The sequence below is a fragment of the Andrena cerasifolii genome, chromosome 6, assembly GCF_050908995.1.
Source record: "Andrena cerasifolii isolate SP2316 chromosome 6, iyAndCera1_principal, whole genome shotgun sequence".
Taxonomy (NCBI): domain Eukaryota; kingdom Metazoa; phylum Arthropoda; class Insecta; order Hymenoptera; family Andrenidae; genus Andrena; species Andrena cerasifolii.
The window spans coordinates 17,200,698-17,227,011 of record NC_135123.1 but is presented as its reverse complement, the minus strand read 5'-3'; the positions used below and the strand labels follow the sequence as shown (position 1 = coordinate 17,227,011).

The 26,314-nt window shown below is 49.0% G+C and overlaps 6 protein-coding genes across 13 annotated transcripts in view; 2 read left to right on the top strand and 4 right to left on the bottom strand.

Annotated features, from left to right (window-relative positions):
• Nucleotides 1-438: 438 nt before the first annotated feature.
• On the bottom strand, nucleotides 439-3,155 carry LOC143369857 (prothoracicotropic hormone-like). The gene is made up of 4 exons (XM_076814270.1): nucleotides 1,817-3,155; nucleotides 1,493-1,759; nucleotides 1,291-1,428; nucleotides 439-1,176 (listed from the first exon to the last, which is right to left on the bottom strand). The coding sequence occupies exons 1-4, from the start codon at nucleotides 1,835-1,837 to the stop codon at nucleotides 1,018-1,020; spliced, it is 585 nt and encodes a 194-aa protein (XP_076670385.1). The 5' UTR covers nucleotides 1,838-3,155; the 3' UTR covers nucleotides 439-1,017.
• A 78-nt stretch (nucleotides 3,156-3,233) lies between these two features.
• On the top strand, nucleotides 3,234-6,197 carry LOC143369856 (orcokinin peptides). Of its 4 annotated transcripts, none has more exons than XM_076814268.1 (4): nucleotides 3,234-3,414; nucleotides 4,235-4,313; nucleotides 5,551-5,689; nucleotides 5,764-6,197. In XM_076814268.1, the coding sequence occupies exons 1-4, from the start codon at nucleotides 3,325-3,327 to the stop codon at nucleotides 5,972-5,974; spliced, it is 519 nt and encodes a 172-aa protein (XP_076670383.1). In that variant the 5' UTR covers nucleotides 3,234-3,324; the 3' UTR covers nucleotides 5,975-6,197. The 4 variants fall into 4 exon arrangements, with proteins under 4 accessions (XP_076670383.1, XP_076670381.1, XP_076670380.1 ...); XM_076814267.1 differs by having other exon boundaries at nucleotides 3,236-3,414; nucleotides 4,229-4,313; XM_076814266.1 differs by lacking the exons at nucleotides 5,551-5,689; nucleotides 5,764-6,197 and adding an exon at nucleotides 4,759-5,510.
• A 101-nt stretch (nucleotides 6,198-6,298) lies between these two features.
• On the bottom strand, nucleotides 6,299-7,961 carry LOC143369858 (uncharacterized). 2 transcript variants are annotated; one of them, XM_076814271.1, is made up of 4 exons: nucleotides 7,729-7,961; nucleotides 6,976-7,167; nucleotides 6,770-6,883; nucleotides 6,299-6,705 (listed from the first exon to the last, which is right to left on the bottom strand). In XM_076814271.1, exons 2-4 carry the CDS (start codon nucleotides 7,048-7,050, stop codon nucleotides 6,322-6,324), a joined length of 573 nt encoding a protein of 190 aa, XP_076670386.1. In that variant the 5' UTR covers nucleotides 7,051-7,167; nucleotides 7,729-7,961; the 3' UTR covers nucleotides 6,299-6,321. The 2 variants fall into 2 exon arrangements, with proteins under 2 accessions (XP_076670386.1, XP_076670387.1); XM_076814272.1 differs by lacking the exon at nucleotides 7,729-7,961 and having other exon boundaries at nucleotides 6,976-7,172.
• A 1,661-nt stretch (nucleotides 7,962-9,622) lies between these two features.
• Nucleotides 9,623-11,322, top strand: Cdk5 (cyclin-dependent kinase 5). Its single transcript, XM_076813757.1, has 7 exons — nucleotides 9,623-9,777; nucleotides 9,953-10,041; nucleotides 10,108-10,301; nucleotides 10,390-10,477; nucleotides 10,555-10,726; nucleotides 10,808-11,019; nucleotides 11,090-11,322. Exons 1-7 carry the CDS (start codon nucleotides 9,741-9,743, stop codon nucleotides 11,195-11,197), a joined length of 900 nt encoding a protein of 299 aa, XP_076669872.1. The 5' UTR covers nucleotides 9,623-9,740; the 3' UTR covers nucleotides 11,198-11,322.
• Nucleotides 11,323-11,987: 665 nt separating this feature from the next.
• On the bottom strand, nucleotides 11,988-14,443 carry LOC143369605 (T-cell immunomodulatory protein). The gene is made up of 3 exons (XM_076813756.1): nucleotides 14,298-14,443; nucleotides 12,450-13,990; nucleotides 11,988-12,368 (listed from the first exon to the last, which is right to left on the bottom strand). The coding sequence occupies exons 2-3, from the start codon at nucleotides 13,977-13,979 to the stop codon at nucleotides 12,105-12,107; spliced, it is 1,794 nt and encodes a 597-aa protein (XP_076669871.1). The 5' UTR covers nucleotides 13,980-13,990; nucleotides 14,298-14,443; the 3' UTR covers nucleotides 11,988-12,104.
• Nucleotides 14,444-15,632: 1,189 nt separating this feature from the next.
• Nucleotides 15,633-26,314, bottom strand: part of Picot (putative inorganic phosphate cotransporter protein picot) — a 50,164-nt gene continuing 39,482 nt past the window's right edge. For 2 of the 4 annotated variants that reach the window (XM_076814861.1, XM_076814862.1), the window contains 7 exons: nucleotides 20,203-20,393; nucleotides 19,662-19,904; nucleotides 19,277-19,364; nucleotides 18,765-18,991; nucleotides 18,542-18,691; nucleotides 18,090-18,464; nucleotides 15,633-17,997 (listed from right to left, as the gene is read on the bottom strand). In XM_076814861.1, the coding sequence (XP_076670976.1) occupies nucleotides 17,812-17,997; nucleotides 18,090-18,464; nucleotides 18,542-18,691; nucleotides 18,765-18,991; nucleotides 19,277-19,364; nucleotides 19,662-19,904; nucleotides 20,203-20,393 (1,460 nt within the window). In that variant the 3' untranslated portion in view covers nucleotides 15,633-17,811. Of the gene's footprint in view, nucleotides 17,998-18,089; nucleotides 18,465-18,541; nucleotides 18,692-18,764; nucleotides 18,992-19,276; nucleotides 19,365-19,661; nucleotides 19,905-20,202; nucleotides 20,394-24,406; nucleotides 25,022-25,053; nucleotides 25,300-26,314 lie in introns of those variants that run through there. The other 2 variants (XM_076814859.1, XM_076814860.1) reach the window with 2 other exon arrangements.

The window sequence follows — 26,314 nt, the reverse complement described above, 5'->3', positions numbered from 1 at the left end:
AAGGATTAATCGAAGGGTAGAGATAAGGCGATGCGTGCGTGCGTCAAGTAGCTGTCAATCGGTATCGGTATCGGTATCGGTATCGGTATCGGTATCGGTATCGATAAAGTCGAAGAGATAGTGGAAGCAAAGCACTTTGGAGTATGTTGCCGAGAACGCGTTCGATCGAAAGCTGAACAAAGCTAAACGCATGACCGACTGCACTGTAAACAATGCCTCGAGTGGCCATATCCGCTACCGAGATCACCTACCTCGAGGCTCTTTACGCTCGATACGTCACCTGCTTTTCCCTCCCGCCTTCCTCCTCCCGTTCTTTCCATGGATTTTCTACCTTATTTCGGAGCTGGGTCGCCTCGAGGGGTGGGTTTAAATCGGGTGAATAGAGAAATTAATACTACTTTATTCTGTCGGATCTTATTTACAAGACGATCGTCGTACATGAAAGAAAAGATACATAGGTAGATATATACAAGAAAGATAAAAGGAAAGAAGACGGCCGTGCCGGAGCGGCTGTTTTCCGCGCTGCTGGAAAATCAACGACGCGAACATCGCCCCCTTTCTTCCCTCCCTCCCTTTCCCTTCTGCCCTTCTTCCCTTCCGTTGCCAGCGTCCGGAGCGTGTCGGAGCGAGGTCGAAAGGGCGCGCGTTTATCGCAATTAAAGGGAATCCCATAAAGTCGGGTACGGAGTAAAAGAAATGGATTGGATGGGAAGCCAAATTGGAAGACTGGCGTGGCGCGTTTTACGGCAGCTGGAGGATTGTTAATGGGTTCCTGTTGGTTGGCGCCTGGTCTTGGACGGCGCGGTACGCGGTCGTCAAGCAGAGTAATGTCGTTTGCGCTGATGGTACCGGCGCTTTGTGGCGCGGCGGGACGACATCGACAGGAGAATATTTTGGGATATGATCGCGTAGAATGGAACGGTTGGTAGGCGACACACTTGGACGCGACAGAGGACGCGAAGCAGTGTCGCTGGTGGTCGCCGGTAGTCGCCGGTGAAGGCGAACGACAAGGGCCGATCAGTTTCTTCTGTTGACCGAGTCGGGCACGCAGGCCACCGTTACCGACATCGGCTTCAGTTGCCATTTATGACGAAGAGACGTTGGCAGCGGCGTTTCCGTTTGCTTGCCACTATTCAGCTTCCATTCTTCCGATTCGCGTTCGCTCAGCACGTGCACCTGCAAGAGAAACATCGGGACGAGGGCCAACACCAGCGTCACTTGTCAGAGTCGACAGTCGGTCGCGGCGCGGCAGTGGCGATGTACAATTGCACGACGTACATACTACCTTACCGTATAGTTAAGCTGCTTGCACAAGTGAAGCTTGCTTTGACAAGTTTTTGGTTTGCACCGCGATTCGGACAGGTACCTGGGATAATGACCCGCGCCCAGATCGTTAACCTTATAGTCGGACTCGCAGGAACAGGAGGACTGCGGACAGAGTTGAAGATAGATCAGATTCGTGTCGCGACCAAGCTGTTCCCCCTCGACTTACTCTGGCCGTTACTCGTATCCGAGCGGAGGATTCCTCGGGGTGGTTGGCGAGCGTGATGGCGACTCGCTTCCGTTCTTCTATCCCTATCGGCTCGTCCAGCAGCCTCTTGTCGCTCCACCACCGCGCGTCGTCCGGTGCTCCGTCGTCGCGACCGAGCAACGCTTCTATATCCAGGGATTGCTGCTGTTGCTGATGTAGCAGTTGTAGCTGTTGCCGTAAGCGAGCGAGCGCCAACGGTTCCGCGACTCGTAGATCGTGCAGTATCATCTGAAGGGAAAATGCCGCTAACCACCAGGCTTCTACCAGCTTATGCACGCTACTTACGTAGACGATTAAGATCTTCATGTTTCTCGTAACGCAATGCCGAGAATGTTGGCCGTAAACGCAATAAGATCGTGGTCAAACTGAACTGGTGAACTGAACGTTCGACCCTTGGAGGACGCGCCTTATATACTACAACCGACAGTCTTCGGGCAGAGAATAAAGAGAAAATTCCACCCTCATTCGCTAAGACAGTTCCGTGCGTTGCGGAGGTAACGAGAGAATCCATTAACGTTACACGATCTCTTTCCAAGGTGGATATCCGTCCGTCCCGCGTTCCTTTATCATTCGTGACAGCCGTCGCGTTCGCGTGACGCGTACGCGCCATCTCACCTTCGATAGGCCTTCTCTTCACCTTTTTCATCCCCTTTTCTTTTCTCCTCCGAAATGTATCCCTCTATCGTTCTCGCGCCACGTACGCAGGACGTACAACCGGGACCCGACCAAACGGTAAAATCCTTTTTCACGCTTTTCGGCTGATCGTCCTTCGTTCATCCGAATCGCCGGAAAGCGTTAACGAGACGTGGACAATTTGACCTAACAGTTACGCGTTGCGTAGCATTCGCGTAGGTACGCGCGCACGCTGTACGCACGCACGTAGCATTGAATTTCACGGCCACCAGCAATTAGTTTCTGCACCAGATACGAGAAAAATCGATGCCGCGAAAAGGCGGTATTCCGTTGCCCCCGTCGCGGTCTACCCTCTTCTCCTCTAATCATACGCGAATCTGCCGGCCCTTTCTTCGTTTCTCTCTTTCTTTCCGAAACTTGCCAGACGATTCCCTACGCGGACACGTGCGACGCGTCAGAATTTTATTGGTAATATCGGTATACCTTCGTATAACGTCTGTGCGACGTTACGCGTAGGGAATTGCCGGACAACTCGTGGATCGTCGTGGCAAGTAATCGTACGCGCCTCCGTACGGCGGATAAAACTGGCAAACGGGAAGGAAAGGTGAAACGACGGTGTGGAACCGGTGATCATCCGTTTAGAGTCCCCTGGGGAGGCCACTGGCGATAACCGTGAAGTTTATTTTCTCGCAGGACGCGTCGTTGTACGGTCATTCCATCGACCAACGTTTGTAAAACGAACGAACGAGGGAGAATGCTTTTCTACTCGACTCGTCGGGGGTTGCGCCTCAGCTTCCGATTGCACGCGTGGAAGAGAAAGAAAGATGACGTAGGAAAGCGTAGAAAAGTGTGACGAACGATCCCGAGGCAAGAATCGGTTGTTGGCGATGGCCCGAAGATGCGTCCGATTGGCGGCGCGGCGCGGCACGGCGCGGCGAGCCGCTTAATGGATTTCGGTGTCGTGTACACAGTACATACACTGTACAAGGACGCGTCGCGTCCGCGTCGGCGCGTGCGTGCTTGAGCCGCTTCACCCCCGATACCCTTTATATATTTCGAGGAAGCTCGACAAGGACCGGTACACGGTACGCGATTTTCGGTGCGAGAACACGCACCGACTTGGGCAGACATCGCTTTCCACTTTCGACTCAGGACTCACGATGACGAAACACCGTGCACTCGCCTTCCCGATCCTCCTTCTGCCGATCGCAACATTCGCGACCGCTTGGGTAGCGGCCGTGCCCCATCAGGTAATTCTTTTCTTCGCCCTTTCTGCTCCCTCGATATTTTCTATATTTTCCATGTTTTCTGCCCCTTTATTCTTGTTGCTTCTCCGACCAAAAAGTTAATACGAAGCAGAACCAGTTGAAGGACGAAGAAGCATCCGCGGAGGCGTCGACGAGGCGACAGCCACCGGCGCTGATCCACAACCGCGGGCGCAACTTGTTGCGTCGCGAGGCCTGTGCGCTACCCTCGCCTTTCGCCTACAAATCACAAAGTTTCTTTTTCTATACTTCGCTCGTGCAATCTAGCGTCCTACCCGATCGAAAGCGTTTGCGACGTATTTGTCGGGAAAAAAGAAAGAACGTCCTTCGTGGGCTGACAAGGCTAGGTTGTTCCGTTATCGTTTACCCAGTGGTCTACCGTACCGTATCTGATGCAGCACGAACCAGCTTTCGCTGGAGGTAGACGGGTCTCGGGATCTGTTTACACACTCATTTCCCGGGGGATCGCATGGGTGATCGCATAGGCGACGAAATAACGCTAACGGGGCGAGATAGAGGGTACGATCGAAAACGCGATCGTGGTAGCGAGAAAGTTTTCCTATGCATACTGATCGAGATTCGAGAGGCGGCGGTGGCGGACCGCACGGTCGATGTCAAGATTCGGTTCCAAAGCAATCTCCTTTGGTTTGTCTGGAACGAGCACGTACGTGTTCGCGTAATACCTATTATCGGTTACGTGCTTTGCCATCCGTCCAGGAGCCGAACAAACTTTTCGAAAGATCACGTCCACTATTCACCCGTATTCTCTACAGTCTATAGTCTACGCCAACATTCTCAGTTGCAGGCTGGATCGAACGATTTGCAACGTGGTCTCTACGGACCAGCGTCCGCAGAATATTTTGGCCCATATCTCGAAGAGCATGGTAAGCTTCGCTCTCTATTCGTTTGTCCGTCCGCCCTACTGTCCGTGTCTGTTCCTTGTCCCCCGTTGTTTCACGCGTGTTTGGTGCTGGTACTCGTTTTACGCAGGCAATCCCATTCGTCGGGACGTGGGTGATTTCGGAAGATTTCGTAAAGGTAGCGGATCGATTTGGACACTGCTGAAGCAAATTTGTACACGTCTCGTCCTTGTAAGCGTCCAAGCTACCGCTCTTGTTCCGTCTCGTTAGCAGAAAAGAAGATCCGCATCGGTACTATCGTAAAGGAGGCAAAGATTACTCGAGGCTTGACCGTTCTGGTGGTTTGTCGTCGCTTATCACCGCTTATCGCCGTTTGCCGCCGCTTTTCGTCGCCCGTGGAACCGTGAAAGGACTCGCAGAGAACGAGCACTTGAACGGACGGCTGAACTCGAGTGCTTGATAATTGTAGGCTCGGCGAGGGGGAAGACGTTCGAGCGGCAACCTTCCAAGGATTCGATCGCGGGGGACACGACGACGGGGATTGCAGCGGCGGCGGAGCTTTCGCGAGCCCTGAAAGATCGATCGCGATACGTTCGCGACGATGGGGATCGTCGGGAGCGAAATCTCGATCAGATCGGCGGCGGCAATCTGTTGAGGAGGGGCCTGCTGGAACGAGAGTCCGCCTACGATTCTGGCCGGTGGCCGACGCCCATGAATGCAAGGAATCTCGATCAAATAGGCGGAGGAAATTTGCTACGCGACGTGGACGATCGCCTGGATCGGAACTTGGATCAAATCGGCGGAGGAAACTTAGTGCGGGACTTGGCCCAGGTGGCCAACGAAATTGCTCGCGAACGGGCGGTGGAGTCGCGTTCGCGCTCTAGTTCGCATTTACCTTTACCTTTGCAGTCGCGATACGCCGACGGGCCGTAGCAACGCTGCGCGACGCGTCCAGTATTTTCCCGCACGTAGAGAGAACGCGAGTCTCGCCGTCGTCGACGATAGGCCTTCCCATTTATCCACTTTGTATGCATTTCGCTAGCAACGAATAAAGATTATACGTGACGATGAATGCCGTTCATTCTTTGTTCCGTGCGTTACGCGCCCTTCAGATCCAATTTAAAATTCAATAATTTATTCGCCCTAGTTGTGGTCGCGTGAGTCTGCCCGCGGCCCTCCGTTCCTCACTCCCACCAGTCCACTTAGCTCCTTTGCGCTTCTACGTACTACCCCAAATCACGCATTGTGCATTTCGTTCAAGATTCGATGGACCCGCGGGTCTCTCGGTTGGATAACGTCAATGGACACCGCGATCTTCGCTTCAACGATCCCACTGGTCGCGATTTCGACTTGCCTGCAACCGTCACGTTGGACCGTATCGATGTGCTCCCGACCGGAAGGTAAGCCGAACACGCGGTTCCCGCTTTTCAAACGTTTCTATCGTACGACGAAGCTCGATTTGCTCTCGTTACAGACGAGTCTATGCTTCTCCGAACGAGATCCACCACCGGTCGACGGTCGAGCGGACCGCCAAACGGAACATCGACGAAATCGATCGGACGGCCTTCGACAATTTTGTGAAACGGAACATGGAGAAACAGCTGATCGGATGGAACGGATTAGTGAAGAGACTCAACGATTTCCTCGCTTTCGTCAGGTCCAATGACTTTGAAACTGTTGCTTAAGCGTTAATTACTCAATTACGAGTGCGCGGTGCCGGAAGGAGACGCGCGTTTCGTCCACGCGCCCTATTAATAGCCGCGGTCATCTCTGTTTTCGTTGTTCATCCATTGGTTCGCGTGAATTTCCTTGGTCCGCTAAGGTCCTCTTGTCGGGCGCGCGTCTTCTCCTCGAAACTTGTGTAACTAGAACCTACCCTTCGCGAAAATAAACAACTTGGCAAACGAATGGCGTTCGTTATTTCTACGGTTAACGTTCCTCGAAAAGGACCGATTTATTCTACCAGCAGGCAACTGGCAAGCAAGTACGAGTTTAATCAGGTTTCGCGGCTTCCCGATCGCCGGACGACCGGCTAGCGGATACGCTCGCCGAGAAGTCGAACTTCCGGCGTAGTCGGCGTTCGGGGTCGATCATCGATCGGTTTGCGCGCGACGAAACCAACTTCGCGCGGGCTGCACGCTGAAAATTTCGACAGAGGATTTCGGTAGACGGAATCACGGCCAGCGGAACGGCGAGCATCAGCATCAGCTACAGCCACACCTCCAGCTCCAGCTTCAGCTACAACTTCAACTTCATTTTCAACTCTCTCTCTCAGCTTTGCCCGATGTTGCCCCCCTTGCCCGCGTTGCCCGTTCGTCTTCCTCTCCGACGCGGCCACGATTCTCCTGATCTCTTCGTTCACGTCCGCAGGGGTCTCGATCCTGGCGTTCTCCCTATTCCGGTCCATGCGCACCAGCTGGCCAGGCAACGGAAAAGGGAAGGATCAAGGTAAAGATTAGGTATGTACGTATTGTATGTACCTCGAGCACGTTTTCTTCGAGCGTCGCAAATCGTTTCAACACCCCAGCCAGCTTGGAGCTCTGCGCGGTTAATCGGTCGGTCACTCGCAATTCTTCCCCGACGTCACCCTTCATCTGCAACGCAGCTCCGGTTATTGTAACGCATGTACCTATTTTTAACTTCTCCCTCCGTTATCATGGTCCAAGACCAGAAGAAGAAGATGCACCTCTTTCATTCCTCTGGCGACTTGTTCACCGATGTACTGGACGTTGCCGCGCGCCCGGTCAACCTGCCGACACATGGAAAAAATCGTGCATCCGCTACATTAATCGATCGCTCATCAAGGATACATTACGATCGAGGTAAATTCTCTCGTCTCCCTCATGATTTTACGTCGCAACCTCGTCGCCGCTAGAAACTAAGTAAACGCTCCGGATTACTATCTTTTCTTCCGTCTACAAACTAGCCAAGCAGCTACTTTGCCCTGCTGGAGCTGCCAGTTCGAACCGCATTAAAGAATTTTAAATCCGGATTGATGCGGTTTTCTTCCCGTAAATTCCAGATTCAACCCGATGAAATATTCTCTATCGGTTTCAAACCGGATATGCATGTAAAAAGCTCGACGGTATGCATCCCGTGAATTATTTGCTCTGCCAATCCGGATCGCGACGGACTCGAAAGAGCTTGTGGCATTTCCAGATCGAATTCGTAAGTTTTTTGATCCGCAATTTCAGATACGAAACTTCCGGGTTTATACAAACTTGCAGTTCCTGATAGAAATTGATAAATTTCGCACATGCAAATCCTGTTTCGTCCATCGATCTGGATATCCGCATTGAACCGGATTCGTTTTTGAACTGGCACAAATCACTGCTTGAAAATCCAGGTGGTACCGCATTGAACCAGATAGATCCAGTTCGAAATTCAACGCGGTTCTAACTGGCTGTTCCAGCAGGGTGCCTTCGTTCCAAAAGCTTACGCGTTGGCAGACGTAGAACACGGTCGCTATATGCGCGAACATGGGAATCGCGCTGCCAAACAGATGATGCATCAGACGCATGATTGATCTTCGTCGACAGAGGCGAATAGGACGGAGATTGCGGTCCGGAGGAAATCCAACAACGTCCGAGAGCGATCTGTAGATCGTTCAACCACCGAGCCTATAGACAGAAAACAATCCTCTCGTCATCTTTACTCCAAGCTGCTGACTGCACCAAGCTTCGTCGAATCTGCCTGAAGTCTATCCATAATCGCAGACAGCGAGCGACGCGGAGCCACAATTTCCGTACGCTCGGACGCATTCGGGGCGTATACATATATCTATGTAGTATGTATATATATGCAGGGCTGACTGAAAGCCTGAAACTATCTCTTATAGTATGGACTGCGTAAATTAGCTCCATTCATTCATAAATTATAAACTCGCAAACCAATCATACCGGCATATCAACACAAAACCCTACAATAGTGCAGGGCTATTTGCAATAAAGGATCTTTCCACTGTCACGCCCTCGCGAGAGCTCCAGTAGTGTATCGTATTCGTAATATGCAGGTACGCTATAATAAGGCTCGATGGTGTGTGTTTCGGCCAACTTCACGGATCGATCATAACTTTCTTACCGACTGCAACTTCTTTCACAATCCTCCGGAAGTAAATTATCGCGTTAAAATTCTGTACATTCTAACAACGTTAAAGAAAGGGGAAAGAGTTAACGTATCCAGTTTCGTGTTTGCTTTTAGAGGGAGTAATTCAGTACTTGTAAGGTACACGCAGAATTGTTGAGAATATGTGAGAAATTTGTGTATCCCGTGTAGAATCGACAGCGAAGATGAAAGCGAACGAAAGGTCAAATCTAATTTTGCGTTCGAAAGGAGGTTTAAAAGTAGCCACGCAGATGGCGTGGATGGCTCCACACTGTAGGGGCGATATTCTCAGTCGCTACTTATTCTTAAGCAAATGCTTAAGCATTCGGCATCCTTTACTAGCTTCTAGGTTAGTAGAGGATGCCGCATGCTTAAGCATTTGCGAATAAGCATTATCCCGCCAGATAAGCATTTACTTTATGAGTCCACTGCCGGGCCCGGGATGAAAACGACGCTCTTCTTTCCTTCTCTGAAGGTGGTCTGGTGGTGATCGCTTTATCCGGTTTTAGTCACACAGCGGTGTTTTGTGTGTGTATGAAACTATAATCAGAGACTGGCCACGAGCCCCCACTCACTGTCCGCCGTGTTCGGCTTAAATCCTACGAGAGAGAAAAAGAGAAAGATAATACACCATATTCACACACATAATAGTAATTCCACTCTTCTTAACCTCTCCTTAACACTCTTACGTTTATGGCGGTATTTTACTTCTGTTTACTTCGCGCAAATAAATATATACATAGGTATATCAAGAAATTCTAATTGCGATTGATTCATACAAAATGGGTGGATGTTACAGCACCCTTTTGCAAAAATGTATTACAATTAAGATTAGTATAATTGACAGATTTAAACATCAGCGGGAATAGACGAAAAATGGTGGGCCAATCAAACGTGGTCAAAAAAAGGTTATGTTATCAAAGTGTTTATGAATATATATACACATTATTTTTTTACTACCCAAATGCACATTTTCAGAGAAATAGATATTACAGACAATTAGAATAGTATGACAGAAAACGTTTTTTATTAACTTTCAAACATATATTTTTTAAAAAAATGTGTTACAATTAAGATTAGTATAATTGACAGATTTAAAAATCAGCGGGAATAGACCAAAAATGGCGGATCAATCAAAAGTGGCCTTCTCGTGGACAGACTCTGCAATCAGGTGAACTAGGGGCACGCTCGCGCTCGCGCTCGCGCACGTCGCACGTCATCGGTCGGTGTTGATTTCGGTGTGGCGCCTGGGCGCCGCGCACGCATCCAGCGGTGATTCGCGCACGAACGTTTCGAGTGCAGCGCTAACCACTCTGCGACTATTCCGCCCGTAGAATCGCCAAAAATATGCAAAAATATGAGAAACTGGAGAAAATAGGAGAAGGTAGGTGGGAAGAATCAGAGGATCGATTATTTCTTTCGGGATTTGCTCGGCGTCCTCGACACCCCGACACCCCCTATACTTCGCCGGACTGAACGTTCCTCTGACAGCCGCTATTACTGATGCATCATCTCTCTCGCGAGCGTTACCTTTAATCTCCTTGCCCTCCGTTGTCCAGGTACTTATGGAACCGTTTTTAAAGCGAAAAATCGCGAGACTCACGAAATCGTAGCCCTGAAGAGAGTACGACTGGACGAAGACGACGAAGTAAGTAATAAGTATACGCTGTATACGCACAGCTATAGCCCTATTACACTATACAATCTCGTCCAGGGTGTACCATCGTCCGCGCTCAGAGAAATATGCCTGCTCAAGGAGTTGAAGCACAAAAATATAGTCAGGCTTTACGACGTGTTGCACAGTGACAAGAAACTGACATTGGTCTTTGAGCATTGCAATCAGGATCTGAAGAAGTATTTCGACAGTCTGAACGGAGAGATCGATTTGGATGTTGTCAAGTCATTTCTGTAAGGAACCATTTAGGGTGCACATCTAGGAATGAAAATTTTTCTGTATCACAATTTGATATACCCGCGTCGTTCTAATCCGTTTTAGGTATCAGTTGTTACGTGGTTTGGCATTTTGTCACAGCCGAAATGTTTTACACAGAGACCTCAAGCCACAAAATTTGCTCATTAACAAGGTACAGGTTTAAGCGTTCCAAACGTTTGGCCGCAAGGTAATTCTAGCTTTTAAGAGCTGTCTGAAACTCGCTTCCAGAACGGGGAGTTGAAGTTGGCTGACTTTGGACTGGCAAGAGCTTTTGGGATACCTGTGAAATGTTACTCCGCCGAAGTCGTAACTCTATGGTACCGTCCACCAGACGTTCTATTTGGAGCCAAACTATACACGACGTCCATTGATATGTGGAGCGCAGGATGTATATTTGCTGGTAAGTGTAACCATGATAAAAAGTAAGACGGAGGATAGCGGATTGGAGAGTTTCATCTATACGCACGGTTCGCACGCGCAGAACTGGCGAAGGCTGGAAGACCACTGTTTCCTGGCTCGGACGTGGACGACCAGCTGAGGAGGATATTCAAGATGTTGGGCACACCAACCGAGGAGACTTGGCCGGATTTTACTACACTCCCTGACTACAAGCCGTTCCCAACCTACCATCCTGCTCAAGGCTGTGGTCTGGTTACACCGAAACTCAACGTCAGAGGCAGAGACTTACTGCAGGTAATGAACCGCGTATGGATTTCACGCGATACGTCGAAATTCCGTTGCGAACGTTCACTGGTACTTTCAGAGATTGTTAGTGTGTAATCCAGCGCTACGATTGTCGGCCGAAGAAGCAATGGCGCATCCCTATTTCAACGATTTGAACCCTGCCATCAAAAACGATCGTTGTCAGTAGTGCCATTCGACTTAGGCTAGCCTGATTATTAAAAGCGCGTGTGTACCACGAGTAGCGCAGCGACCAAAAAATCACACCGGCAAAGATCGTTTGTTAATAATGTATACATACGTGATATATATATATTAAAAAAAAGGTAAATGTTTACTTTAGGGGAGGATTCTCCGATGACTTTGAGCATCACACATGTTGGCAAGGTCATCATTCTTAACATTTCCCCCTAAACTTTTTGGCGCTCTGCTTTGGTTTACGAGATATTCGCAAAAAACTTGGCATAATTGTACATTGAAATCTGCATATACCACTGTTTCACAGCCGACGCTATTACTATTGGTTGGGGCTAGATTAGGTTTTAAATTCGGTAGTTCTAGTGTTAAGTTAATTTTTTTTTGCGAATATCTCGTAAACCAAAGCCGAGCGCCAAACAGTTTAGAGGGAAATGTTGTTCAAAATGATGACCTTGACAACATGTGTCACGGTCATTGAAATCAGAGAATCCTCCCCTGAAATAAACATTTACCAAAAGAAATATAACATACGTACACAGACACACACACACACACATACATACTATAATTATACATGTACATTTTGCATTCGACGCGTCGATCACGATGCGACAAGACAAACCGACGTGTCCTGTTTTATAAGAATGTCCAAGAGGAATCAATAAATTGTCAATTTTATGAGCGACGGTATGGTGAAAGTTGCTTTGAATCGACAAAGATACGCATCTCGCGTGTCTTTATTAGCTGTCTATTGAGTTATCGTGTTAAATCAATTCACTACGTTATTTATTTATTTATTTACTTATTTATTTATTTATTGAAATAACTTACAGATCGAATGATTAAATACATTTCTGAATAGCTAACAAGCACAACGGATTATCTTACTTCTACCTGCCTTACATCGCGTCAAAATGAAATCTGTGCGCTTCCTGTAGCTTCTCGATTTTATCTTCCCGTCGTTCCTTCCAGTACAGGGCGACAATGATTATGGATATTAAGCCACAAGTGCCTGTCAAGGCGGCGGCGCTCAATAGAATCAGCTTGCTGGGGGTGACAAACAGTTGCGCCTTCCATCGCCAAGGTTCCCCGATCGGATTTGGAATCACTACCATCTGAGAATTTGGAATTATCTGCGGCCATTCTCGTGATTTGCCGCTTACCTGTTGGACAAACGAAGACATAGCTACTGTACACTGCTGTACCACTACCGTAGACTTTTGAACGCGAAAGTGTATGCTTACCCCAATGGTGAGACCATCCACAAAGTTGGGCGTCCTGCCGAGACCAAACGTTGTGTAGGGTAAATTCAAGGAGAAGTGTGCGCTCTGAGGGAGCTGGGCGGCGATCGCGTTGCGCGGGCTACCGTCTTGCGTGGTAGTCCTGTAGGCTATCGATGGGCCAGGCAGATTGGTTCCGTAGGTGCGTTTCTTCTTGCCGAGAGATCCCGGGGAGATCGGGTACATGCTGTTGTTGCGACCCGTCAGTACCATCACCTTCACAAAGTTCGCGTCATAGTCGAGGCTGTTCTTGAATGCCGCCGTCCGATACGTGCCGACACTTTTGTCAACATCCACCAGAATCACGTCCAGAATCCCATCCTGATAAAAGTCGTAAAACACCGCCATCGCGGTTTCATTGTAAAACGGATTCAACGCTTGCCACTTGACTTGGAATTTCCGAGCGAAGCCGACGCACGAGTCGCAGGCGACGTTCTCCAAGAGGAAAGACTGTTTCTGCTTGCCAGTAGTAGATTTCAAGGTAGCCAGTAGATCTGGATAGCCATCCATGTTGAAGTCACCCCCACGAAGGGTGATGGTGTCGGTGTATCGTCGCCCGTCTGGCTTCACGAATCCCCACAAACCGTTATTACTGTCCAAGAAGTTCACCTGCAAGTTGTACCACTTGTTCGAGTTCATCGAGTACATCATGATCGTGCTATTGGTGCAGGCATCGTTGAAACAGAGAGGCAGAAGCAAATCCATCTTGCCCGTCAGCTCTACGTCTAGGTAGAGCGTCTGTCCGATCACGCCGGTAAACTTTTCGTCCAACGTGATGTGGTATGGAAATGGGATGGGCTGGTGAAATTTGAAGCCTTGTTCGACCCCCAGCCAAATCTCAAAGGATTTGGCCGTGGTCACCACCAGATCCGCCAGAAAGTCATTGTTCAAGTCTAGATAGGCATTCGAGTGGGGCTGACTGATCGGGGGATATTCATCGTGCGGATCCATAGCCACGCTTCGTGGTGGCCCTCTGCTCTGATCAAATATCCAGAAGGTCCTCTTACCTTGCGCGTCCAACCCAAACAGATCTATGATCATGTCGCCGTTGTGATCCAGCGCCAGAGGTTGACCAGTCATTTTTATCAACGGGGGGTCCTCGCTCGTGCAGTTCAATTTACCATTCCCACCCCATAGCACGTAACCGTAAGACAGTTGCTCTTTCTTGTCGAACGCGATCACCAGGACGTCCATAAACACATCTCCGTCAAAGTCACCCGGTACCACGCCGACGACCATGTGCCGAAAGGTACAGCTCAGATCCGAACTGGGTCGCAAAAGGGGCTCCTGTTCCGCAGCCAGAAAAATCTCCACGGTGGTAGCGTTCTTGCGTAGCATAAACACGTCGGTCAGTTCGTCGGAATTGAAATCTCCGAAGGCGGCAGGCATACCGTCGAGGACATCCCCGAAAACCGCTCCAGTGATGTCGCTGCATTTCACCACCGCAGCCAGCACCGTAAACACGCATACAATTATCCTCTCGGTCCGCATCATTTCTCTCTTACCTGCGAAACAACGCCACAACTATTACTGTCTCTCATTCCTCATCTTCCTTTGAAATCAACCAATCGGTTGCCAGGGAATCGACAGGCGAATTATATCTGCTTGTCAGTGGTAGCAATTCATAATTCGCTCAAAAGTTTCTGCATAACCTACAAATTCCATCGTATTGTCGAACGTAACGAAAGCAACTCATCGTTTTTCGTTCCTACATATCCAATCGCGCACACGTCCCATTATTATTCTCAATTCTTCCATTGCAATCGCAATACGTACAAAAAAGTGTTTCAAGCCAACTTGCAATATACATACCCCACTGCGCCGTTCATGCTGTGTCTGACTGTTCAGGCTTCAAAATTTCTGACAGCTGATTCATAAGATGCGCATGTAACTTATATAGGGGCAAATAGTATAATGGTTGGCCACTTAAGGGGGTAGACACGTCACGTGACCTGGCCGATTCGGCAGGTCGGTATTACAGCATTTTTTTCTGCACAGAAATGGTAATACCGATAGATCGACGATTACCCGGTGAACGCGAGAGGGAGCTGTTTGCTATTTCTGTATTCTATTCTGAATAAGGAAAGACATTCTCAGCTGTTCCGTTATACTTATAAAAATTTTTTTACTAGCAAAGCACCGAAACAGAACATGAAATCACTTATTACACGTCCTCTGCAGAAAGCAGTTATCAACAAACATTATATATACAAAATTGTATTGAATGTTGAATTGGGCTAGTGAAAATGCGCAGACTGGATGCGCGTGATCATTATGTGGTCGGCTCCTCGAAGTGACAGAAAATATAACCTAAATATATGCTATATGACAACAAATGTTTAGTGGCTATTTCAGCTTCAAAGGCATCGCCTTAAAGTTGCAAATAAGAGGCGCAGGCCTTTCAAGAGGCGCTCCAAAATTCTGCGTCTCTTCGTTAAACAGTCACTGTCTCGAAACATCTGCGCCACTTCTCGCTCTTTAATTTGCTCTCCGGAGACATTACTCTGTGCCATCTCTTTCGACGGCATGTTCTCCTGTTACAAAGCCCAATTTTGTGCATTCTGAAAATTTTCGCCAGATTTTGGCCAATATATCAGGAGAACATGAAGTGGAAAGAGGTACACTAAATTTCGGCTTCAAAGGCATCGCCTTAAAGTTGCAAATAAGAGGCGCTCCAAAATTCTGCGTCTCTTCGTTAAACAGTCACTGTCTCGAAACATCTGCATTCTAATGAAAACATAAACTTGCGAACGACAAATTTTAGTGTAACTGCTGATGGCGCTGCGATGGTAGTCTAGTCCGAATCGATAAGGTTGCATGCGACAAGAAAATGGTATGTGCCTTCAAAGCTGTCCAAAGCCATCGAGCTGTGTGAGAGAAATTTGCCTTGTACGCAATTGTACGTTTGATCTATCTTGTGCCACGTCTGTGGCATGATTCTGTCATGACTGATCGATGTCCGCGGGTATCTTCAGTAATTTCATTTACGTCCTCTTGAATGTATCGGTTAGCACTCTTCTCTCACTAGATCGGGCCACCGATTATAGGTATTCTGCGGCAAAGATTCGCCACGCGACACGGACACGACACTTACCTACTTCGTTAATCGATTCGGCGAGACACAGCGTATAATAAAATATGGTCCAATTCGGTGCAATTGTCGATGGTTTGAACGACACTTTTTATTCATTTGCGCCTAGAACATCGTCGCGCATGCATTACAATTCTAACAAGGAAGTTACAATGTTGTGGGACCGCAAGAGACTGGGCCATTATTTTCACGTACAACGGTCATAAATGTGTAAAAAAATATTAATCCCAAAGTGTAATCTAGTCGATCGCATAACATTTTTCATGGACACGATTGATCGCTTGACAGCACGTGTATAAGTATGTATAACTGAACACGGAAATGTGCGTACATTTCGAGAAACAATGTTGTCATCGAATCTGATGTAATTTGCGTCTAACACGTAACCGACTCTAATTATACATCCTCAAACAGGCAGGCGGACGGACGAGCGCGCGCAGGAAATTTTTCAAATGCGCGTTTTATCGTTTTTGGTTGAACGACGTTAGTGTAGAATAACTTTCGAGTTATCGGCAAACTAGTAGCACCCCTAAAGAAGTAATCGAAGGCACGTTTCAGGTTTGTATATGATCACAGGAGAATGCAGGTACTTTGAACCTATCCGTGAACCGGATCGGGTGAACGAAAGCTGAACTCTCGAGGAAAAGAACGCTTATTACGGTCCGTTTATACGGAAAAGAAAGAGAATGAAGGTCCTGCTTTCGTGGTAACATATTTTCATGACGCATCGATGGATGTCGTCGCGTGCATAAATAATAATAATAATAATAATAATAATAATAATAATAATAATTGTGATAGCAGTAGTAATGACAGTGACTATAGCGATGATAACAGTGATGATCGTGATGATGTCCATAATAGTAATAATAAAGATAACAATAACAATATTAATAATAATAATAATAGTATTAATAATAATAGCAATGACAATAATAAGATTTAAAAAAAGAGAAGGAAATGCATTCTACTATGCAGAAATGAATCCTTTCTTTCCAATGTCTTTTTACGGTTTTCACTATACTCGAAGTTACTCTTTCTTTTCGCTTTGTACACATTGTATAAATAAGTTGGAGCAATAATTATTCTAACGTTTATAACAAAGTAGAAACGTACGCGTTGAATATCTACAATAAATATACATATGTATATACATATATATGTATACATGTATACATATATACACATACTATATATGTGTATATATATATATAACCATTGTTGTATTGTATCGTGTTGCCACGCAACGCTTTGGAAGTGCTATGGGGCATCCCCGGTAGACCGTTAATTTTCACGAGTTTTCGGTTTTTCAAGGATCGATAGTGTCAGTCGTACAATACAAAATGGCAGTTATTCCGAGATAAGACGCGGCGTTTAACAAAGGGATGGCGAACGCGAGGATACTTGGCTCTAATACTGCTGGCACGGTGGCCCGCGTGGTACGCACGACGGACGATGGCCTGGGTTAGGCGGATCTAACGACGAACAAACACATACCACTTTCCAAGGCGAAAGGTGCGCGAGACGGTGAGGAGTGGTTGAATCGCTATGGTTCGCGCGCTGTTATGTTCGAAGGAGTTTCGGTATTATCTTTATTCTGACAATCCGACACTACGTAAGGCACGTAATTTTTCATTAAACGAAAAGGGATTCTATAAAAATGTAAAATTCTCCCTCTTGCTCCGTTGCTGGCTCTCGCACATCAGTTACATATATACAATAGCCACGCACGCGTATTCTCGCTCGCGTTCCTTATTCTATTCGTAGATCGCACAGGGGCAAGACGTTCTCGTCTGTGTTACCGCGTTTGTTCCCACGAAGAGACGCCCGTCTTGCATTTGCTTCCGTTCACTCTGTAGATCGCAGGCATACAAACGTCTCTTGCATCTCGATTCACACTCTTAAACGTTATCGACGAATGGCATGTAGGTTGCGCGATGAAAGAATAAATTAGTATACACGAAGCGGGGTGGTCGGCGAGACACACCTCGCACATTTTTCGTTTCGCGATAACTCTCGTCGGTCTCTCCGAGTGTGTGGTGGTTGGTCGGCATCTGTCGGCACGATCCAAGTGCAGCGTGGCAGGAATGAACGGCGACGTTAAGAGGCACAGGTGAGGTGGGACCGGCTTGTATCAGGGGATACCAGAAACGGGGAGAGAGAGAGAGAGGAGGAGGGAGGGAAGAGTGGTGTATCGGCCCGTCGCGTCGCGTCACGCAGCAAGCACATTCATCGTCAATGCTGCGTCTCCGTTATGGTCTTTATGTTCTCCAGGCCTTGCTTTTCGTGCCTCTCCTCGTCCTTGTCCGGATTGTCCCATGCTTGCCTCTGTCCGGAGCCAAATATTATATAGAAGATGCCGCAGACGACGTAAACAGCCGCCGAAATCATGAACACGAGCCTCCACTTGGCTTGCGTCGGCTGAAAAGGAGAGATCGGAAAAATCATATCGACTTACAGAGCTGGGCTCGTGGAGCGTCAACTGAACAGTAGGAGAGAGAATGATTAGTTACCGTTCCGACGATTATGTAGCCGGCCGTGATTGGCGCGAGTAGGCCTGCGAGGTTGGCCAAGCAATTGGTAAAGGACATAAGCACCCCGGCAAATCTCGGGGAAACGTCCAGATGATTTACTTTGAAACCGGAGTAAATACCACCGTTCAAGCCTACGCCGACCGTCAAGATGGCAACCGTCAACCACGAGGTACAGGAGGTGTAGGAGGCAGCTACCAGCGCGATCGCAGGCCCGAACTGACCGATGCTATTGATGATTTTCCGCGTGATCGTATGAGTGAATCTTCCGTTAGAGATCATCCAATCGGCCACGTGAGAGATCACCATGGAGAATATCCACATGGCCAGGTACGGCAGCGAGGAGATGGTGCCGTTCTGTAACACCAAAGCTCTGTAACGGCCTCCTCGTTTACTCTCAGCCTTACGAACGTAAACGGTTTCGCATCGTTTACCGATTTGATGTCGAAGTGCAATATTTGCTTCATGAAGGTCGGCAGCTCGGTCATCAGCGTCTCGTAACCGTAGTTTTGACCCATGTGCGCGATCAAGATTGCCCAGAAGGGTAGCGACGAGACGATCGAACGCCACGGTACCGGTGGAGACTGGACACGCCAAACGTTATTCACCGAGGGAAGCTGGTTGGATCGAGATGTCCAACGACAAAATTATACTCACAGATGCTCCGGCGCTGCCCCAGAGAGCGCTCAATATGTACTTTTTCTCGTCCTCGGCGATACGGGGATGAGTCTCTGGGTCCTCGTAGACCATCAGGAGAAACGCCACGCACCAGATCGTTCCAACCGCGCCAAACACGTAAAATATCGACGGCCAGCCGCCGTCAAATCCGTACTCAGACAGAATACCACTCAGTGGCATCGAAATCACCGTACCAAACTGCGCACCTACGGTGAAAATCGACGGAAGATCGGGATTAACGCGACCTGCTCTTTTCTTCAGACCGATAGAAATGCGGTAGCATCGTGGAGAAGTCGAAGAAGAAGAAGAAGAAGAAGAAGAAAAAGAAGAAGAAGAGAATCTGAAAGAGAGGATCTGCTGGATTCGGAGCAAGGGGTGTATATATATATATAGTACGTCTGGAAGAGTAAAGGTGAGGGTGAGAGGGAGAAAGTAGTTTTAAGTAGGGCCTAACACGCGGCGGAATAGAAGATTGCAGCGAACCAGCTTACCGGCGTACACGAAGGCTCCCATCCTGCTGCGTTCGTTCGGCGGTATCCATTTGGCCAGCATCGCGTGCGTGCAAGGCACAATTGGACCCTGCAATAGGGATAATCCATTCCTAGGGGGAGGAAATACACCCGAACGATGAAAAAACGATCAAACATGGACGCGGAGTCTTGCCGATTTCTCTTATACTTTCAGTTTTGCATCCTTATCTCTTTCCTCCTTTCTCTCTAGGGTGTCTAGAGAGTATCGCGGGTGAGTAGTAAACTTAAGAAGATGAAATTAAACGACGCGACTCGGATCGAATTGATTCGACTGGAATGGAATTTGAAGCGACAGGAGACTAGAAGAGATCTCGGGGTTGAAGAGCGCGTGTGGCCAATCGCTTACCTCTCCCAGGCCTTGAATGAATCGAACGACCATCAGCCAGTAGTATCCGGAACGAGCGGACATGGGCACCAGCAGTCCGAACACCGAGTTGATCAGCATCCCGACTCCGAGAAAGTACTTCGACCCGTAGCGTTTCGCGAGAATCCCGAAGGGTATCTGCGTGATCACATACCCGTAGAAGAACGAGCTCAACAGGTAGCCCTGCATCGTGCTATCCCACACGAATTCACCGTCGCTGCTGCTCTGCAACGGAAAGCACGATGGTTTTCCATTTCCACGCGCTCGCGCTAATTTACAGGAGCGATCGATCGATCGCTTTCGAACGACCGATCCCACCTATTGCTCCTCCTCCTCCCCTCTGTTTATCGTGGCGAATCGTTCGAGCGAGCCTATTACGTTTACCGCCGCAATTTCGGCGCTACCTGAAACGGACGATTAGATAAAAGGTATCGAGGCACCTCTAATTAGAGCCGCCTTTTCCACGTTCGCGGGAACGAGTCGCGACGAGTTAGTGCGAGCCAACGGTCGCGGTAACACTTACGGATTTCGCGGAGGACTCGTTAACGGCGTTGTCGTAGCCGCATTCGCTGGTTGGGATATCGTGGTCCTCGGTGATGGCGGTGTGATTCACCATCGCGACGATCGCCACGGACATGTTGGTTCTCATCACATAGGCGTTCGCCATGCCGAGGAATAGCATGAAAGTCACCACGTGACGCGACCCCACCAGAGCTGTAACAGTAAATATTTCGTTACGTCGCAGCGTCTCTGCTTCTCCCCCGTTTCCTGGCGGCCGATTCTGGAGCAGATCGGGGAGCGATCGCGACAACGATTCCGGCAGCGTTCCGTTCGGAACTATTATCCGTTATCTGGGATCGAGCGAGCGACCCCGACTATGAAGCAACGCTTACTTCGCAACAAAGATTATTACGTTTGGAACGGTATTTTCCCCTAATGTGCTTCTCCTAACGAGCGGACGGGCAAGCGCTCGTGTCTCATCGGGCTGCCAACTTTTACGCCTCTGCCGATTCCGTAATATGAATAGAGCGATTAACCCTTAACTGGTATACTGTTTTCGGCAAACGCGACTGGTATACCGGGGTCGTGGCAGACCCCAAATAAAAAAGGACACGGAAATTTTTAAAGTCGACACTAGAGCAACCACTATGAATATTTTCTTCTTAGGTAACGTAGAAAATAATAGAAGCGTAGAAAGTTAAACTGTTATTATAAAATTAATTAGAAATTCAGTTTACCAACTTAGACAACCGAAAATTGTACATCGAACTTTGGGTCATGAGCGACCCCAGGATACCAGTTAAGGGTTAAGGTGGCCCATTGGCGATACCCAAATAAAAAAGGACACAGAAATTTTTAAAGTCGACACTAGAGCAACCACTACGAATATTTTCTTCTTAGGTAACGTAGAAAATAATAGAAGCGTAGAAAGTTAAACTGTTATTATAAAATTAATTAGAAATTCAGTTTACCAACTTAGACAACCGAAAATTGTGCATCGAACTTTGGGTGCCTGGGGTCACGAGCGACCCCAGGATACCAGTTAAGGGTTAAGTGGCGGTCGGTAGTAGAGCAACAGGCATAAAAGTTTTCGATTAATCGAGCACATAAGTTATTGAAGAACGAACGCTGAGGATAAGCGTTCGGCGGGATTGCGCGGGTGAATAACGAGATCGATATGCAAGAACGTAAAGGAAACAGTCTCGTGTCTCTTACGCTCGTGCCTCGAGTCGGCTTTTCTTCTCGTTTGGCTTATCGCTCGTTAGTTGGTTTGCCAAAGATACGAATCCTCGATATCGCGGCCGACAAACAAAGCGTGCCGGTGGGCGATCGCGCATCGTTGCAAGGAATCGGTTCGCGATCGCGTTCTTTTGCAGAGAGAATCGCGGGCGAGCCAAGTCGGCGAAATTCCAGCAGGATCAGCGACCAAGCGTTCCGCTGCAACAGCAAAGCTCGCGACTAGGGTAAACGCACCAATAAATGAACACTTAAGGCTGACGAATGAACGCTATTATAAAATTATGTTTGCAGCGCGATTGACTCCACGTGCTGCAAAAATTGTTTGGATCTGAAGCAAGAAATTACAAGAAGTCTCTAATTAATTAGTTGCTTCTTTTAATAACTTATTTTACTCATTTTAATAAAAAATGTCCATTCACTGGTACGTGTTCATTTACTGGTACATCCACCCTATGCGTTTTCGCGCGTTCGCACTCAGGTGTGCGAAAGTCACGCCAGCCGCGCTGATCTCTTCCTCCTAAACGCAGCGTAATACCACGGATTTGTGCGATTTGGTAATTCCTTGGAGGAACACGCGTGCCAGATAAGCCAAGATTGTCCGATGTTGGGGTGGAGGTAGCGTTCGACGTTCGACGTCCAATAGGTATTTCAAGGTGAACCGAACGACGAAACTTGAGGCTCGCGTGCGCGTGCCACTTATTTATAATTCCCGTACAATAAGTCCGCGAGATAATAATACGGCTTATTAATAGATTGGTTGCAAGATTTATTTTCGGAGCGCAACATGTCTACCGTCGTATGTACGGTACGTACGTACCGCGATTACTTTGCGGCGATCGACGTGGTACTCGCGTTCTGGCTCCCGCTACCGCTCGCGGCTACTGTTCCGTGTTCGGAGGATCGATTCGCGCATTGAGAAAGGGCGACCCAAAAATCAGGTCTTTCTTAGTCTCTTTCTGGTCCCACGATTTTGGAACTGAATTTTTGTGCTATAAACATATATCTTACGACGAGACGTCAGTCACGCGAAATTTTCAAGTTGAGGTGACAATTAGTTTCTCAGATATGGGGGAGAAAAATTCACAAAGAAAATCAAAATTAGGAAATATAAATTTCCGTGTGGCGAGTGCTTTTTTAATATATCGTCAACCGTGTTGAGTCGGCTATTATGAATTCTGAAAATCTAAGTTGAAATTCGTTGTTAGCAGTCAGCGAAATCCCTGCGAATAATTGTTTAAATTATCGGACTGACATAAAAATCCGTACATCGAAGCGAATGGGCTGACGCGTTAACGAACTTTTTACTTCCTTAACCTCCCATATCTCGGAATCTAATTGTCACCTGAACTTGAATAATTTCTCATCGTAAGGTATCGTTTCGCAGAAAATTCAGTTCCAGAATCGTGGGATGAAAAAGAGGCTATTTCTTGGGTCACTGTTTCGCGCGGCCGTGAAATTCCTTGCTCGCGGCAGCCTCGAGTCGGGCTTTTCGGTAAGCCGCGCAGTTGAACTTTGGACGTTTTCTTCCACTTGATTCGCCAAGTATATACCAGCGCGGCGCTCGTTTGGTTGGCCGAACGCGATTGGCTAGAAGAAAATCCGTGATCGCGGGTTAAGAAGCCACGGTGCTCAATTGAACTCGTTTAACTCGTCCGCCGCGCCTCCCGTCGGTTCCAACGTTTGCATGGCCAAACTTACGGGCAATATCGCGTCTCTGGTATGGACAACGAATTTTCAGATGCGTGTGACTTCGAGATTACCTACATATGTACATATTGAGAAAGCTCATTTGCCTCAAGTTCGAGATTGCCTCGAAGCGACGGTTAGCACAGCGTCGAAACTTGTTCCCGGAGAAACAGCCGCGAAACAGCAAAGGAACAGCCGTCGAGCACGTGGTCGCCCGGTGGAAATAGCTTAACCGTGTCGTGCTACGACGCCGCGCCGCGCCGCGCCGTGCTCCTCGCAGCACGAGCGTTACGCGCAGCAGAAAAAACGCCTGTGTGCTTCTCTCTACGAATGTGCGAGCCGTGAACCACCGCTGGCGAGAGAGTATAGAGGCGGGATGCACGGGAGAGGAGGAACGTCGCTCGCCCGCTCACGTCAAACCATCTCGACGCGAACGTTCACGGTTTGCTGCGTGCTCCAATCGTCCCGAATGCTCGCGCATCTGCTCGTGTAGTATGTAGCTATGCACATATATCGAAGTGGATACGCGCATTCATCACGCGCGCATTAGCGATTCGGCTATTTTTACGGCGATGCCCCGAACGCGTTCGACGTTTCGCTGCAGGATTGGCAAAAAGGAATTGCATTCGAGAAATTATTCGAAATCAACGCCCTTCGTCGTCGTTGCTTTCTAGCTACTACCGCGCGAGCTTTTCCACGGATGACAATGCAACGATCCAGGTGTTTGGCGTTCCGGTTCTCGTCAACCGTCACCGTGCGAAGAATGGGCGCTGGACGATAGGGAGCTGCTGAGCCCGAAAAGCGAAGCGAAGTTTAGCAACGGAACGCAGCGAAAAACTAACGGAACAGGCTAAACCTACAGGATCGCGTTGCGCCGCCACGGGAGAGACCGAAAACACCCACGCGCGGTTATTTTTACGTATATGCAAGTAAATTGTACGGCGCTGGTGCTTTACGGCCAACGATCGTTTTCCCGATAACGACTTACTTGCGATTAGTTTGCACGCGTTCGCGAAGGAAGGATCATCGAGGGGGCTTACGGATGAACGGAATGGCGAGATGGAAGAGAGGAAAAGGGCGAATCACGAGCGAGGGGTGACGGCGGCAAGGGAGCACGTGCTCCGATGTCCGATGCGTTTTACTTTTTACTTTTTATATGCGAGCTGCCGCCGCTGACCGGGCGAACGAATCGGCCGACTATGTAGTTTGGACAGCGGTGCAGAGATTAGCGACTATGTAGCTAGAGGCAAAATAATATGATATTTGAGAAGGGCGAGAAGAAAGGTTCTCGGCTGGCATACTTCTCCGTTTATGCGCAGGTCTGTCCTCTTCCTCCAGGCCGGATTGCTCCCACACCAGCACGTGGCCATTTCGTCCTCTGCTCTCGCCGTTCGCTCTGCCGTTGCTGCTCATCGCGCGTTCAACACGCGACCAACGCGGAACAGTAGACACGCGCGCGGGCGCGAGCGCGACCGCGACCGCAACCACGCACTCTTCTCGGTGCAAACTTTACTCCCTGGAGCACCGACGGTGAAGGCGACGAGCGAAGGCGAAGGCAAAAGCGGCGACAACAGGAGAGGGAGCGGGAAGAGAAGCGAGACACGTTCGGGATTGCTATGGGGCGTGAAATGTCGCACGAACCAACGACGAAATGTCTCGACCGTTGATGTAGTTCTCTCCTGAACGTTGCTCGAACGCGCGTGTTCGAGCTCGAAGGAACGGCGACGCGACACGCGACAAGTACGACGACTACTATTACGCTCGTGGTGACGACGACGACGACGACAACGACGACGGTACGACACTCTCGAAAGTCACGTTCGGACGCCAAGTTACCGCTCACTGGGCGCCAATAATCGGCCTGGTCGTGCAGTGAATCGGTTGACGGTTTCGTGCGCACCGATAACGATGATTAACAGCGATCCCGTGGTCGAGAGCGAGTACGCACCTGCCTCTTTTTCTCTTTCTCTCTTTCTCCCTCGTGCAAGTTCGGCCGGCGTTTCCGAGGAAGCCACGGGGCAGCAGGGGATGCCGGGGGACGCGACGGGAATGCTCCGACGAAACGGACCGAGGGCCAGCGACCAATCGCCGGCCGCTGCTTCCCAATCTCGCCCTCCCATTGGAAGCGGTAGCGCCATCTGTCGGCATCTATCGCTACGGAGCCGATGCCGCCAATCAGAGAGTCGGGCGCGAACGCTCGCTCCGCATCGCGCTCCAAATTCGAATCCATCCATACAGCATATCTCCGAGGAATTATCCGCGATCGAGAAGAAGCGAGGAAAATTGGCGAGGTCTCCCTTTTCCTCGGAGTCCCTTCGCCTCCCTCTTCCCTTCTTCTTCTTCCGGCGGCGAACCGTCCCGCTCAACAGAGAATACAGAGATACGACTTGCCTGCCGTAGTTGGCCGAGAGATGCACCGTTCAAAAATATCTACCAAAACTTACGCAACGAGAAATTCACCGCGGAATTAATGAGACGGACGCGACGGTGCGTCAATGCCCACCTACGTACCCGGAGTCGCGTTTATCGGTGCGATCAGACGGAAGCGAAACGATGCGCTCTGATCCGATCCGATTCGATCCGATCCGATCCGATCAGATCCTCCCGAAATCCTTGGGATTCTTTATCTTTCCGGTGCAAAGTCATCGTCGCTCAACGACTTCGAATTATGTAATCACGTTGGCGTCACACATAGCTCGCGGCGCCGATCTTTTCGTTTGATGCGCAATCTTTCCTGGGCCGCTATCGCTCCGCGAGATTCGGTCCGTCCGATAGGTAAGTCGCAAACGATGAGTCATCGCCGAGATACGTCGTCGCGTTTGTTTAACGAGAGTCTCGTTTTGCAATTAAACTACAAGGACACCGAGGCGTGATGAAGCGGAATTGGTTGCGGTGCCGCGTTACGCTTCGCGCTCTACCGTCGCCGTCGGTGGAGAAAAAATGCCGTGTCATCGATCGAGGCGATGCTCCTTTCTGTTGCCGTGCGCCAGGAAAATGCGAAACGTTGACGCGCGGGCGCCGAACGTGTATCCGCCCTTTCCTATGTACCGCGCCGCCAAATCACCGACGAAAATAAAGAGCCGCGGCGCGCTATTAACAGAACGGAGGATTTTGCGTGCCAATAATCGTCCGATGCATCCGGTGCATACCTATGTGTGTCGATCTCTCCCGTTCCGCTGATCGTCGGTCAGTTCAGTCCTGTCGATCGC

What these genes read in the sequence shown, in the direction of transcription:
- LOC143369856 (XM_076814265.1), top strand. Translation starts at nt 3,325, where the DNA reads ATGACGAAACACCGTGCACTCGCCTTCCCGATCCTCCTTCTGCCGATC. An exon ending in TAGCGGCCGTGCCCCATCAG is followed by an intron (nt 3,415 to 4,228) that starts GTAATTCTTTTC and finishes CAACATTCTCAG; the next exon opens with TTGCAGGCTGGATCGAACGA. An exon ending in CCCATATCTCGAAGAGCATG is followed by an intron (nt 4,314 to 4,758) that starts GTAAGCTTCGCT and finishes TGATAATTGTAG; the next exon opens with GCTCGGCGAGGGGGAAGACG.
- LOC143369605 (XM_076813756.1), bottom strand. Translation starts at nt 13,979, where the DNA reads ATGATGCGGACCGAGAGGATAATTGTATGCGTGTTTACGGTGCTGGCT. An exon ending in TGGATGGTCTCACCATTGGG is followed by an intron (nt 12,369 to 12,449) that starts GTAAGCATACAC and finishes TTTGTCCAACAG; the next exon opens with GTAAGCGGCAAATCACGAGA.
- LOC143369857 (XM_076814270.1), bottom strand. Translation starts at nt 1,837, where the DNA reads ATGAAGATCTTAATCGTCTAC. An exon ending in GGATACGAGTAACGGCCAGA is followed by an intron (nt 1,429 to 1,492) that starts GTAAGTCGAGGG and finishes CTCTGTCCGCAG; the next exon opens with TCCTCCTGTTCCTGCGAGTC. An exon ending in GCAAGCAGCTTAACTATACG is followed by an intron (nt 1,177 to 1,290) that starts GTAAGGTAGTAT and finishes TTTCTCTTGCAG; the next exon opens with GTGCACGTGCTGAGCGAACG.
- Cdk5 (XM_076813757.1), top strand. Translation starts at nt 9,741, where the DNA reads ATGCAAAAATATGAGAAACTGGAGAAAATAGGAGAAG. An exon ending in ACTGGAGAAAATAGGAGAAG is followed by an intron (nt 9,778 to 9,952) that starts GTAGGTGGGAAG and finishes TCCGTTGTCCAG; the next exon opens with GTACTTATGGAACCGTTTTT. An exon ending in CGCAGGATGTATATTTGCTG is followed by an intron (nt 10,727 to 10,807) that starts GTAAGTGTAACC and finishes TCGCACGCGCAG; the next exon opens with AACTGGCGAAGGCTGGAAGA.
- LOC143369858 (XM_076814271.1), bottom strand. Translation starts at nt 7,050, where the DNA reads ATGTGTCGGCAGGTTGACCGGGCGCGCGGCAACGTCCAGTACATCGGT. An exon ending in TCGCCAGAGGAATGAAAGAG is followed by an intron (nt 6,884 to 6,975) that starts GTGCATCTTCTT and finishes GCTGCGTTGCAG; the next exon opens with ATGAAGGGTGACGTCGGGGA. An exon ending in TCGAAGAAAACGTGCTCGAG is followed by an intron (nt 6,706 to 6,769) that starts GTACATACAATA and finishes TTGCCTGGCCAG; the next exon opens with CTGGTGCGCATGGACCGGAA.